Source organism: Entelurus aequoreus, linkage group LG21, assembly GCF_033978785.1.
Source record: "Entelurus aequoreus isolate RoL-2023_Sb linkage group LG21, RoL_Eaeq_v1.1, whole genome shotgun sequence".
Lineage (NCBI taxonomy): Eukaryota > Metazoa > Chordata > Actinopteri > Syngnathiformes > Syngnathidae > Entelurus > Entelurus aequoreus.
In genome coordinates this window covers 27527108-27541911 of record NC_084751.1, presented here as the reverse complement: position 1 = coordinate 27541911, position 14804 = coordinate 27527108, and the positions used below count along the sequence as shown (strand labels likewise).

At 39.9% G+C, this 14804-nt stretch overlaps 1 protein-coding gene across 1 annotated transcript in view; it reads left to right on the top strand.

Annotated features, from left to right (window-relative positions):
• Positions 1–14804, top strand: part of ctif (CBP80/20-dependent translation initiation factor) — a 123877-nt gene that overhangs the window by 37091 nt on the left and 71982 nt on the right. The window contains exons 2-7 of the mRNA XM_062031334.1: positions 819–1062; positions 4520–4597; positions 4676–4798; positions 9227–9300; positions 9368–9472; positions 9563–9641. Coding sequence (XP_061887318.1) covers positions 886–1062; positions 4520–4597; positions 4676–4798; positions 9227–9300; positions 9368–9472; positions 9563–9641 — 636 coding nt within the window. The 5' untranslated portion in view covers positions 819–885. The remainder of the gene's footprint in view (positions 1–818; positions 1063–4519; positions 4598–4675; positions 4799–9226; positions 9301–9367; positions 9473–9562; positions 9642–14804) is intronic.

Below are 14804 nucleotides of genomic sequence, written 5' to 3'. Positions count from 1 at the left end.
GCAAGATGCAGCTAATGGGAGTCACCGCTGTAGCCTTCAAAGCCCTCTAAAACAACTTCAAAACCCTCTATCAATGATTTATATACACACTGTAAGTGTATATATATATAATGTAGTAACAGACATGTTCATAACAATATGTAAATTGTTCAATTTTTTACTGTGTCTTGGTCATTTTAAGCAATACCGTAAGTTCTTTCCTAAGCGCATTTATTTCCGTTTCCATAGCAAGGCACTTCTGACTTCCGGCACTAAATGGGTGTTCCTACTTCCGGAAACAAACGTGACTGTGTTGTAATCATGGCAGACTCGGTAACAGACAAGAAGAATAAAATTTTTGGACAAATGAGGATTCACAACCTTATCTTTTTGAAGCTGAATATACGGAGGATGAACTGCTGCTCCTAGAAGCGAGCCCGAAGGAAGGGTGGAACGTTACAGCAGACAGACTCAGAGAGAGTGAGATCAGCGTGAGTCGACGATGCAAATGTGGAATTTTGAGCCAAGCTATGCCAAAATAGATGGCGTGCTTATCCCAAATAAACCGGAAACAGACAACTGTCCGTCAAGTGAGTCATTATAACATTGATCATGATACATGCAGCACATCACCGTACTATTACAGTACATACATTGATGTAGTGTAAAGATCGGGCCTGATGTGGCTGCAGAGAAATGATGGTGCATGTATGGATGCTTGTTGACAGCAGCGAGGTCATTTGTTGCGGTCGGATTATGAGGTGAGCGGTTATGATACAATGCAAAGTCCTATTATGCTGACTCAACTCACACAGACTTTCCCCTGCTTCCCTGCATAGGTCACTTTCCTCCCCTCCATCTCCGCCTCCTCCTCCCCACCTCTCATTCACCTCCAGCCTAGTTGCCATGGAGAGCTCATCAGTGGCATCAGCGTCGTCCGAGGCGGGGAGCACTCGCTCGCAGGAGATCGAGGAGTTGGAGCGCTTCATCGACAGCTACGTGCTGGAGTACCAGGTGCAGGGCCTTCTGGGAGACAAGGCGGATGGAGACTTGAATCAGGACGACGAAGGAAAGGGGCCACAGGTAAGAGCTTCATTTTATAGGAAGTTCAAGTAATTCCAGTAATTTTCCTAGACGAGTTGCAAAAGAAATCAAAACAGATAGTCAAATATTGCAAGCCCAATACACAGTCCCTCCAAGATTTTGTGATTGTGTCAATTAACGCAAAATCAACCAATGTTCAAAACCTTTATTTTAAGATGCATGTAAAGCATATTTTTCAGGTTTGTTGAAATCCTTGGCTTTTTGGGTTTACAACACTGATTAGAAATAAATAAAGTGACAAGGAGATTTATGTTGATTAAAAAAAAGCCTTAATATCACAAAATTTGATGCAACTTTTTACTGTCGAGAAATCCGGCATTCACAAAAAAAAAGCCGCCAAAATCCTAGAGCAGGGGCTTCAAACTCATTTTAGCTCACGGCCCGCATGGAGGAAAATCTGTGCACAAGCGGGCCGGACTATTAAAGTCATGGCATTAAAACTAAAAAATAAAGACAACTTCAGATTGTTTTCTTTGTCTTACTTTGGCCAAAAATGGAACAAACACATTCTGAAAATATTACAATATAAATATAGCAAAAAATACCGGCAGCGGTAAAATTTAGATCCATGAAGGAAAGAAGAAAGTGAATGAATGTTTAGAACTAAATACATTTACATATGCAAAAAAATGTGGTAACACTTTAGTATGGGGAACATATTCACCATTAATTAGTTGCGTATTAACATGCAAATTAGTAACATATTGGCTCTTAATTAGTCATTATTAAGTACTTATTAATGCCTTATTTTGCATGGCCTTATTATACAACCAGTAAGTCATTAACTAAGAGTCTTCCCTCACTGGATCGGTTCGCAGCTGAGTGTGAAGCGACTGGGATGAGAATCAGCACCTCCAAGTCCGAGTCCATGGTTCTCGCCCGGAAAAGGGTGGAGTGCCATCTCCGGGTTGGGGAGGAGATCTTGCCCCAAGTGGAGGAGTTCAAGTACCTCGGAGTCTTGTTCACGAGTGAGGGAAGAGTGGTTCGTGAGATCGACAGGCGGATCGGTACGGCGTCTTCAGTAATGCGGGCGCTGTATCGGTCCGTTGTGGTGAAGAAGGAGCTGAGCCGCAAGGCAGAGCTCTCAATTTACCGGTCGATCTACGTTCCCATCCTCACCTATGGTCATGAGCTTTGGGTTATGACCGAAAGGACAAGATCACGGGTACAAGCGGCCGAAATGAGTTTCCTCCGCCGGGTGGCGGGTCTCTCCCTTAGAGATAGGGTGAGAAGCTCTGTCATCCGGGAGGAGCTCAAAGTAAAGCCACTGCTCCTCCACATCGAGAGGAGCCAGATGAGGTGGTTCGGGCATCTGGTCAGGATGCCACCCGAACGCCTCCCTAGGGAGGTGTTTAGGGCACGTCCGACCGGTAGGAGGCCACAGGGAAGACCCAGGACACGTTGGGAAGACTGTCTCCCGGCTGGCCTGGGAACGCCTCGGGATCCCCCGGGAAGAGCTAGACGAAGTGGCTGGGGAGAGGGAAGTCTGGGCTTCCCTGCTTAGGCTGCTGCCCCCGCGACCCGACCTCGGATAAGCGGAAGAAGATGGATGGATGGATGGATGGATGGATGGATCTTCCCTCAATAACCTCAGAATTATTGCTTATAAGTAACCCTAACCTTAACCCTAACCCTTATATGTTCTCCTAGTGTCCAAATAACTCTTACCATATTTGGTAACACTTTAGTATGGGGAACATATTCACCATTAATTAGTTGCTTATTATTATAGTATGTTCCCCATGCTAAAGTGTTACCAAAAATGTGTTTTTATTTGTATAATTTTTTTTTTACAAATTAAGTAACGTTTATAACAACCTTTTTCCAAAACACAATATATAATGTGAGATATAACAGGATAATGCATACATTTATCATTTATTTTCAAAACAGTTACAAAAAATTGGGAACCCAAAAATTTATTGTGGGACCCCATTTTTATGACTTGATGGTGCCCCTGGGATTTTGCTAATTCCTAGCGCCAACACTGATGGAGTATTGGTGCGTGCAAAACAGCAGAAGGCGGCTGTGGCCTGCGGGCCGATTCTAATACTAATCAAATATCATTACGGGGGCCATAGATAAATCATTCCCAGGCCAGATCTGGCCCGCAGGCCTTGACTTTGACACATAGGTCCGATAGGGATTGAATACATACACTACCGTTCAAAAGTTTGGGGTCACCCAAACAATTTTGTGGAATAGCCTTCATTTCTAAGAACAAGAATAGACTGTCGAGTTTCAGATGAAAGTTCTCTTTTTCTGGCCATTTTGAGCGTTTAATTGACCCCACAAATGTGATGCTCCAGAAACTCAATCTGCTCAAAGGAAGGTCAGTTTTGTAGCTTCTGTAACGAGCTAAACTGTTTTCAGATGTGTGAACATGATTGCACAAGGGTTTTCTAATCATCAATTAGCCTTCTGAGCCAATGAGCAAACACATTGTACCATTAGAACACTGGAGTGATAGTTTCTGGAAATGGGCCTCTATACACCTATGTAGATATTGCACCAAAAACCAGACGTTTGCAGCTAGAATAGTCATTTACCACATTAGCAATGTATAGAGTGTATTTCTTTAAAGTTAAGACTAGTTTAAAGTTATCTTCATTGAAAAGTACAGTGCTTTTCCTTAAAAAATAAGGACATTTCAATGTGACCCCAAACTTTTGAACGGTAGTGTATACAACAACATACTGTACCATTAAGGAGTGATACAGGAGGACACAAATGTTAGCAATGCTAACATAGCTACAGTATGTAAGTGCAATATATTTATCTATACATTCATCTATTTATTTATATCTGCACATTATTGCTCTTTTATCCTGCACTACAACGAGCTAATGCAACGAAATTTCGTTCTTATCTGTACTGTAAAGTTCAAATTTGAATGACAATAAAAGGAAGTCTAAGTCCCTAAGTATGTGGGTAACATTATAGTTATTACATTGTAATAGCAACATCATGCTATGTATGTGGGCTCTGTACCGAGGATGTCGTTGTGGCTTGTACAGCCCTTTGAGACACTTGTGATTTAGGGCTATATAAATAAACATTGATTGATTGATGCTAGGTTAGCCTATTTGCTGAAGATAAACAAAAAGATAAAATTTACAGCTTCCACATCTGTAGCTGACTGACGAATAGTCGGCAGAGCTTCTTTTTTTTTTTTTTTAAAGATGTGTAGTGAAGCCCGATGATAAGCATATACACACGCCTGGCTCATCAAAGCTAGAGGCAAATCAGACGCGGTATTAAAAAACCTGGTCACTTGAAAACCGACCATTTGAGCGCCTAAAAGTGAAGCAGACAAGTGAGGAGAAGGAGAGATTTTTCTCAAATTTGGTGGTCATTAACTTTGGTACGCATTACTGTTAAAAAGTACATTACAGGGTACTGTGAGAGCATCGTATGTGTTGTTTCTCTCCTTCAGTGGACGGACGACTGCAACTACAGCAAAGATGACAGCTGGACTTCATCCCAGGGAAGAGATTTCTCCAAACCGGTAATTGTAAGTGTGTGTAGTGTACTGCCCTACTCTTCCCAAAATACTGTACAACCAAGCCCTAATTTTTTTTCCTCCATTCAGGATGAGTGGGATAACAGCAGTAACGGCAGCACGGGCTCCAGGCCCAGTTCTGGTTCCAGACCTGGTTCTGGCTCCCGATCTGGCAGCAGGGGGCGAAACAACCAGTTCAAATGCTCCTCCAAGGTACCTGGGTCAAATGTGTGTTTTCCCAAGGGTTTATTGTTGCTAAAATGTCATTTCAGTGCAAGTTAAGTGTGTATTTAATAGAGGTGGGAAATATTTTTGGCACCTCACCTTAGATTCAGATTTTTGGGGTGATGATTCGATTCAGAATCGATTCACGATTCAACCCGATTTTTGTAATATTTCATTTGTTGTATAGATTAAAACAAAACCTTTTCAAAACAGGTTACGAAAGTCCCTCTTGGCTGGTGACATACAACTTGACCTAAATAACATATTTAAAAACATTTATTTTAGAAATGTTATTTCCAAAAATCACAGAATATTCATCTAATAAAAGAAAATAGAGCAACTCCAACCCAATCCCAACCTTACAATATTTAGGATATAAATCTACAAATAAATTGAGAAGACATAACATACAATTAAAACCAAAAGTAATAAAAGCAACAGTATCAATAATACTAATAATATCAATAATAACTGTTTGATGTTTTAATCCAAAAATTGATTCTTAAAAAAATGCAAAAAAATATTATTTTTCAATTAATTCTTGAAAATTATGAGTCAATTTAAAATCTGAATAAATTAAAATTGCAATTTGGATGTGAATGTCACTCTTTCTTCCTTCCCGTTTATCTGAGCCAGAGCGTCTTCCCTTTGCTCCGGTGCCTTCCTCTTTCCTTCCTGTCTTGACTTCTGGGCCATTATGTCGTGCTTGAGCCAAGACGTCCCGCTTTTTCATTGTATAGTTCATATGCCAAGAACGACATTTCCAGTTATTCATGTAGGTCATGGGCAGCACGGTGACACAGGGGTTACTGCGTGTGCCTCACAATAAGAAGGTCCTGGGTTCAATCCCGGGCTCGGGGTCTTTCTGTGTGGAGTTTGCATGTTTTCCCCGTGACTGCGTGGGTTCGCTCCGGGAACTCCGGCTTCCTCCCACCTCCAAAAACATGCACCTGGGGATAGGTTGATTGGCAACACTGAATTGGCCCTAGTGTGTAAATGTGAGTGTGAATGTTGTTTGTCTATCTGAGTTGGCCCTGCGATGAGGTGGCGACTTGTCCAGGGTGTAACCCGCCTACCGTCCGAATACAGCTGAGATAGGCTCCAGCACCCCCCACTATGGTGTTTAAGGTGGGAGTACAAAAAATATAGCGTTATCCATCCATCCATTTCTACCGCTCGTCCCGTTCGGGGTCGCGGGGGGTGCTGGAGCCTATCTCAGCTGCATTTGGGCAGAAGGCGGGGTACACCCTGGACAAGTCACCACCTCATCGCAGGGCCAACACAGATAGACGTTATACAGTATATGATTAATTATTTACAGTCATATTTACAGCGTTAGGTTTTCCAAGTTAATTTTTAATCTCTAACGTTACTGTTGTTGTATGCCTGCGAGTTGCTTTGCTTTCGTTTTGTGCTTGACTAAGGGCAACAACAGTAACAATAACATGCGACACAAATATAATATACAGCCACGGTGAAAAAGAGGTCTCTGTCAGGATGTTAGCACCTTAATATAGTTGGGATAGGATACATAAAATGTAACACATAGTATAGGATATTAATAATGGACCTAAATACATATCAGAAGTATGTTTATGGTTTGTAAAAGTTGGAATATTATATATATATTTTTTTGTTGAGTAGCATACATCGGTCTAGTAGATGAGCTGTGGGGAAATTGCATAATTATTTTGTGTTTTTTTGAGGCATTCTGGTTCTCAAACTTTTTTCACCAAGTGCCACCCCAGAACCAACTTGGCTCTCCAAGTGCCACCATAATGACCGATATTAAAATACAGCAGTGTCGTAGGCCAAAGTGTTCATTAAAAACAAGGCAGGGGTTTTATTTAACAATTATATTTAATATTTTTGGCCACTGTAACATTACACACAGTTTGAACAGTAACACTGTGTTTGAATATAGATAAATAAAACACTGTACTTTAATCAAGTGATTCTTTGGAGTACCACTAGATGGCGCCCACGCACCACTCGTGATACACGTGCCACAGTTTGAGAATCATTGCATTATACTTACTTTTGTGGATCAATAACGTTTAAGTTTGTCTAAGGTATAACACATTTGTGCATCAATAAAGTGATATATTACATGTACAATGATGTGTGCATTATACTTAAAATCAGAGAACATTTACATGGATGACAATGTTGTTTTAATCGCACGCTAGCGTGTCTGCCCGTGGACAAAATGAAATCGAAAGTAATTATTCGTTAAATAGAGTTTAGGACATGATATATTGTGCAAGACTTATGTGATAGACAGTTAGGAAAGCCAACCAAAACCAAAGTTTCCTCTGATCCGTTTGACAAAGTTTAACATGTAATTTTGGCAAATATAGATATATTTGTTGAATCTGTTCCCTTAAAGCGTAACTGCACTCCAATGTTTTATATACACACTGCAAGTATATGTATATATAATGTAGTAACAGACACATTCATAACAACCTAATTTGTTCAATATTTAACATATTTTGGTAATTTTAAGCAATACCGTAAGTTCTTTCCTAAGCACATTTTTTTCCGTTTGTATAGCAACACACTTCAGGTTTCCGGCAGTCAATGTGTGTTCCTACTTCCGGAAACAAACGTGACTGTGTTGTAGTCATGGCAGACTTGGTGACAGACAAGAAGAATACAATTTTTGGACAAATGAGGATTCACAACCTTATCTTTTTTAAGCTGAATATACGTAGGATGAACTGCTGCTTATAGAAGTGAGCCTAAAGGAAGCGTGGAACATTACGGCAGACAAAATCCGAGAGAGTGAGTTCAGTGTGACTCGACGTTGCAAATGTGGAATTTTGAGCCAAGCTATGCCAAAACAAATAGGGTGCTTATCCCAAATAAACCGGAAGCAGACAACTGTCCATCGAGTGAGTCATTATAATATTGATTATGATACATGCAGCACATCACCGTACAATTACAGTACATACACTGTCGAGCTAGCTGTGTACAAACAAAACATGAAATAATAAATACTTTACAGATACTGTCATATGATTGTTCATGTTTTTCAGTCAGTAAAGATTAGTGTCGTGTTGTTGTGCGTTACAAACTCAAAAGCCTTTCAGCTGTTGACGCAGTTTCTAGCTTACCTCTTGCCGTAGCTAGCTTATGGCTAATGTAGTATAGTATGGCGATGACTTACTACGCTAGAAAAATATTTTTACAGTATTCATTCTTACAATAACAATGTCACTCCATCTTGGTTATTATTATACAGGGTACGGAATGAAGTATTGTTAGCGGTTTTTGCATTTTCAAAGGGATTTAGTGGCAGAATGGATTCATCCTACTAGCTGAATTGCTAGCCAATAAGCCGATTATTACAAATTAGAATGCAAAAAAAAAAAAAAAATTCTTCTTGTCTCTCATAAGGACTGTGAACGATAGGCACATTTTCAATAAATGTGCAGTTCCCTTTTAAACCAGTCCTTCTTAAATAGTTGGGTGGGCCCTCAGGTACCTTTGGAAACATGTTTTTTTGCCATTCTAGAATATGATGAAGTGTGTAAAATAAAATCAAACTTTGTTTATACAGCACTTTTCATACATAAAAGAAATGCTACACAAAGTGCTTTACAGACTTAAAAACAACACCTGATGTACGTAGCACTTGTCTTCAATGTGACTTCGGTGGGAGACGAGAAAAGACCGGTGTGTTGTTTTCTTTAATGATAATTAGAATACAATTTTAGGTAGAGGTGTACTTAAAACGAATTTTACATACAAATTATACTTTTTACAGTCACAATGGAGAATGGGCGCGGCAAAAAATATTTCATCCAGGATGTCTCTTTATTATTTGTTTTATTATTATTATTCTTAATAAATTTGCAAAATTAAAACATTTAAAACTTTTCACATTGTCATTATGGGGTATTGTCTGTGGAATTTGGAGGACAACAATTCATTTATTACATTTTGGAATAAGGCTGCAACAAAACAAAATGTGGAAACAATTAAACACTGTGAACTTTGCAAATGCACTGTATATACCTATCTTAATAATAATGGTATAAATGTAAAATATCTCAAGTTGAGGGCTTTTCTCTGCATTTTTTAGGTGAGATTGAAAACAAGATTAAGTAGATAAATTAATTACAAATGATAATTAATTATTTACTTATTTTTTGTTAAACGCTTGACAGCACTAGTTCCAGGTATTGTTGGTAGACACAAGTTGTAAGACTCCAGCATTCACGACTTTGCAAGTCTTTGCTATTCTTAAAGGAAATATTCACAATTCTATGATGCAAATCAAGTGTCTTTCTACCTTCCTACCTTCTACTTCAGTTTTGTTTTGTGTGACATACTGTAAGTAAGCAAGCTATGCTTTATAATGATTTGTGACATCCTGTTTTTCCCCATGTGTTTTGTGCTGTGTAGAATGGCAACAGAGATGGTTCCTTTGACATCCTGGGCACAGACATATGGGCTGCTAACACCATGGACTCACTCGGGTACTCATCATATGCAGACATGTGCTCCTTACGGTATGTTGTACTATGGACTTGTGTCTTGTTGCAGAGGTACAGGTTGGGATGTGCAGCCAGATAAGCTGGACTTCAGCCACTTCCACAGAAAACACCTGAGAGGTGCACCAAAGCATCTGCCGCACATTGACAGAGAGGGGTGAGAACTCGTGTCTTGTCCTGTCAAAATTACATATGGAGTCTTGCTGTTTTTTTTCTAATGGCACTTGTTCTGCATCCTCTGTTCCAGGATGAGCAAAAACACATTTGAAGAAGATGATGGCATAGACATGAATGACATAGAGAGGTTCCTGCCCCATCTGTGCTCTGTGAGTACCTAATCTTACCCCCTTGTCTTGGTCGGTATCCTATCTGATGTAACATAGCATGGTTATAAATGTATTGATGACAGTAACCTCTGGTGGCCCAATGGGGAAATACATCATGAAACTTTGCTCACTTTGCTGTACTTGTCAGTTTAGTGGTTAAATAATCAAGTTAGGATACATCAACAAAAATAATATAGGAATCTAATTTTGTTGCTTAAATAAATATAATCAATGTGATGGTTAGTCTGCAGTCTACACATTGCCATTCATTCATGTTGGGACTGGCTTGCTTTAAATTAGGCTTTGGTGACATCTAGTGGCTAGACACTGGATTGAGCTGTATCTGCTCCATAGTGTACCAAATACTGCCTCCTTGTGGTTAGATGCGTGTAAAACATTAAAATAGGTAGTAGACTTGAGGAAAAAAATTGTGTTCATGCCTGTCTTCATCCCAAAACTCATTGAACACAGTGTGTGTGTGAATTCCACATGTATGAAAGTGATTTTGTTACCTCTTGTTTGCCTTTTAGCATTGTTGTATCCAAGGTTATTTGTGTTTGACTGGGGTGTCAGTAGGTCGGCTGAGTTCACTAATGTCACTCTTTCTTCCTTCCCATTTATCTGAGCCAGAGCGTCTTCCCTTTGCTCCGGTGTTTTCCTTTTTCCTTCCTCTCTCGACTTCTGGGCCATTATGTCGTGTTTGAGCCAAGACCGTCCCGCTCGCATCAGTATGTTTTTCATTGCATTTGCCAAGAACGCCATTTCCAGTTATTCATGTCGGTCACAAATGAAAGATGGGGTCAACTTGGACTTAAGAGTTGTATGTTTCCTCAGCATGTCGTCAACAGTAAGTTGCCAGCTATTAGCAGCCCAGGTTAGTAGGCAGGGCTCTTTAGTCAATAGGGCATTTGAACAGTCTCTTGAATGCAAATGAGTCATCTGCCAAGAGGTAAACTTGAAGAGTGAGCAAATGCAATCGTGTGCATTCATTGCTAATAGGAGGCAAAGATCTCATATCCATAAGAAAAAAACTAACTGCAGCATGATCTGGTGAGATTTGACAGAGGTCTAAATATGTACCATGATTTATGAGCTTACTGTTCAGTTGGAGTTGCTGCCAAATGTGCAGCGTCGATCAGCTACAGATTAAACCTTGTTTGTTATGACAGATTCTAATCACGCATACAGTAATTTTGCCTCAAAGCTGATTGGATTTGAAAGAGAAATCCTTTGAATTGTTTTGAAATTTGTTACTGTTTTATAGTCTTCTGCTGCAGAGTTTTATCGTGCACAAAACACAGGTCAGATCTTATATATTCAATGTAATTCAAAAGACAGTTAGGATTCACATTTGAAATTATTTAACAGTTGGAAACTGTTTTATGGAACATATGTATATAATATTATACAGTGATGTCCTGTGGGATACATCATGTATTTCTAGCTTTACAGTATCTGACTTAGTCACCAGTGTTGGGTTAGTTACTGAAAACCAGTAACTAGTTATAGTTACTAGTTACTTCATTTCAAAAGTAACTCAGTTACTAACTCAGTTACTTACACCAAAAAGTAATGCGTTACTTTGAAAAGTAACTATTTAGTTACTTATTTTTTTCTTATTTTTTTTAAAGCTCCCATTAATGCCCTTTAGCCTTCATTTCAGTACTGTTATTGCACTGGAGAATAATACAATGTGTTGATCAACTTGACATGCATTTGCATCACTGAACTCTGCTAAGCAATGTGGTCTACATACAACACACAAAGACAAAGATATGTTACAAAGGCCAATTTGTTTCTGGCCAGAACACATTGACAAAACAATTTTAAATAGCTGCAACATAACATACATAAGTAACAAACAGCATAATAACAACATAGCTGTAAAGCAAGAAAGGCACACACTACATACACAAAGCCTAACCAGGCATTTTTTCCTTAAAGAATTCTGACACAAAATCATGTCTGAAGCTCAGAACACTCTACACATTTCCCCAGTTTTAGTTTCGAGATAAGGAAAGATTGGCCTGGCCCACTAGCATCCCTCTTTATGTTTGTGAACTTTATAGCAGAGGTGGGACCAAGTCATTGCTTTGCAAGTCACAAGTAAGTCTCAAGTCTTTGCCCTCAAGTCTCGAGTCAAGTCCCGAGTCAAGACAGGCAAGTCCCGAGTCAAGTCCAAAGTCAAGACTGGAAAGTCTCAAGTCAAGTCACAAGTCCTGCATTTTGAGTTTCGAGTCCTTTCAAGTCCTTTTGACCACAGACTAATATATTTACACAGATTGTGTATGCTTTTAAACCGCTGTATTTATTTATTAAAACACGTGCATTTAAAATAGCAGGAAAGAAAATAGTACTGACATTGCAATTCATAATAGCACTATTAACCAGTCATTTTAATAGTTTAAACAATTTTAAACATTTAACTCATTCCTTTACAGAATAAACACATTTGCAAAAATAAGTGCAACTGTACTTATTTGTACAAAAGTGTTAACATTGTATTTCCATGGCATATCAATCAATCAATCAATGTTTATTTATATAGCCCTAAATCACAAGTGTCTCAAAGGGCTGTACAAGCCACAACGGCATCCTCGGTACAGAGCCCACATACGGGCAAGGGAAACTCACCCCAGTGGGACGTCAATGTGAATGACTATGAGAAACCTTGGGGAGGACCGCATATGTGGGTAACCCCACCCCACTAGGGGAGACCGAAAGCAATGGATGTCGAGTGGGTCTGACATAATATTGTGAAAGTCCAACACATCAGCGAAAGTCCAGTCCATAGTGGGGCCAGCAGGAACCATCCCGAGTGGAGACGGGTCAGCAGCGTAGAGATGTCCCCATCTGATGGACAGGCTAGCGGTCCACCCCGGGTTGGGAGCAGAGTAGAAAAGAAAAGAAAAGAAACGGCAGATCAACTGGTCTAAAAAGGGAGTCTATTTAAAGGCTAGAGTATACAAATGAGTTTTAAGATGAGACTTAAATGCTTCTACTGAGGTAGCATCTCTAACTTTTACCGGGAGGGCATTCCATAGTATTGGAGCCCGAATAGAAGACGCTCTATAGCCCGCAGACTTTTTTTGGGCTCTGGGAATCACTAATAAGCCGGAGTTCTTTGAACGCAGATTTCTTGCTGGGACATATGGTACAATACAATCGTCAAGATAGGCAGGAGCTTGACCGTGTAGTATTTTATACGTAAGTAGTAAAGCCTTAAAGTCGCATCTTAGGTGCACAGGAAGCCAGTGCAAGTGAGCCAGTATAGGCGTAATATGATCAAACTTTCTTGTTTTTGTCAAAAGTCTATCAGCCGCATTTTGTACCATCTGTAATCTTTTAATGCTAGACATAGGGAGGCCCGAAAATAAAACGTTACAGTAATCGAGACGAGATGTAACGAACGCATGGATAATGATCTCAGCATCGCTTGTGGACAAAATGGAACGAATTTTAGCGATATTACGGAGATGAAAGAAGGCCGTTTTGGTAACACTCTTAATGTGTGACTCAAACGAGAGAGTTGGGTCGAAGATAATACCCAGATTCTTTACCGAGTCGCCTTGTTTAATTGTTTGGTTGTCAAATGTTAAGGTGGTATTATTAAATAGATGTCGGTGTTGAGCAGGACCGATAATCAGCATTTCCGTTTTCTTAGCGTTGAGTTGCAAAAAGTTAGCGGACATCCATTGTTTAATTTCATTAAGACACGCCTCCAGCTGACTACAATCCGGCGTGTTGGTCAGCTTTAGGGCCATGTAGAGTTGGGTGTCATCAGCATAACAGTGAAAGCTAACACCGTATTTGCGTATGATGTCACCTAGCGGCAGCATGTAAATACTAAAGAGTGCAGGGCCAAGAACCGAACCCTGGGGAACTCCGCACGTTACCTTAACATAGTCCGAGGTCACATTGTTATGGGAGACACACTGCATCCTGTCAGTAAGATAAGAGTAAAACTAAGACAAGGCTAAGTCTGTCATCCCAATACGCGTTTTGATACGCTCTAATGAAATATTATGATCAACAGTATCGAAAGCGGCGCTAAGATCAAGAAGCAGCAACATAGATGAAGCATCAGAATCCATCGTTAGCAATAGATCATTAGTCATTTTTGCGAGGGCTGTCTCCGTAGAGTGATTTGCCCTGAAACCGGACTGAAAAGGTTCACAGAGATTGTTAGACGCTAAGTGTTCATTTAGCTGCTGTGCTACAATTTTTTCGAGGATTTTCGAGATAAACGGAAGGTGGGACACCGGCCGGTAGTTTACCAGGAGATCAGGATCGAGGTTAAGTCTTTTGAGTAGAGGATGAATAACAGCTTTTTTGAATGCTAGGGGAACAGTGCCAGAGGAAAGTGATAAGTTTATAATATTTAACACTGATGGACCTAATAATACAAAAAGCTCCTTGATAAGTTTCCCAGGAATTGGGTCAAGTAAACATGTTGTTTGTTTTGTCCCATTTACACATTTTGACAATTCCTCCAATGTTATTTCATCAAAGAGAGAGAAACTATTTTGGAGGGCGGTATCCGTCGTATATACAGTCGTATTTGTGTTAATAGAACCCAGTTGTAGCTGAGATGCATTGTCTTTAATCTCTTTTCTAATGACTTCAATTTTCTTATTAAAGAAATTCATTTTTGTTGAGGTGGATGAGATTTGAGTAATATTTAGCTTTAGCTGAGGTAAGCATGCGTTTATAAGTTATTAAACTATCACACTATGCTTGATGGAAAACCTCAAGTTTAGTCGCACGCCATTTGCGTTCCAGCTTTCTACATGATAATTTCTGGGCTTTAGTTTCTTCTGTAAACCATGGGGTACGCCTTTTAGGGGCCCTTTTTAGCTTTAGCGGTGCTACACTATCAATGGTGTCGCGCAGGGCGTCATTAAAGTTGTTAGTGAGGTTATCAATAGAGCCCACATAATTTGGGAATGGTGCCATTACCAAAGGCAGTAGGTCAGTAAGAGTCGTCGTTGTGGCAGCATTAATGTTGCGGCTGCTATAGTAGTTATTATTATTATTATTAGTTTGTTGACAATTGGTTGCTGTGACGCGAGCAAATTGCATCTTGAAGTGGTGATGAGGAGCCGGCGAGCAGCCTAAACTGACAGTTGACAGGTAGAAAACAAAGATGCCGGGCTGGTGTTC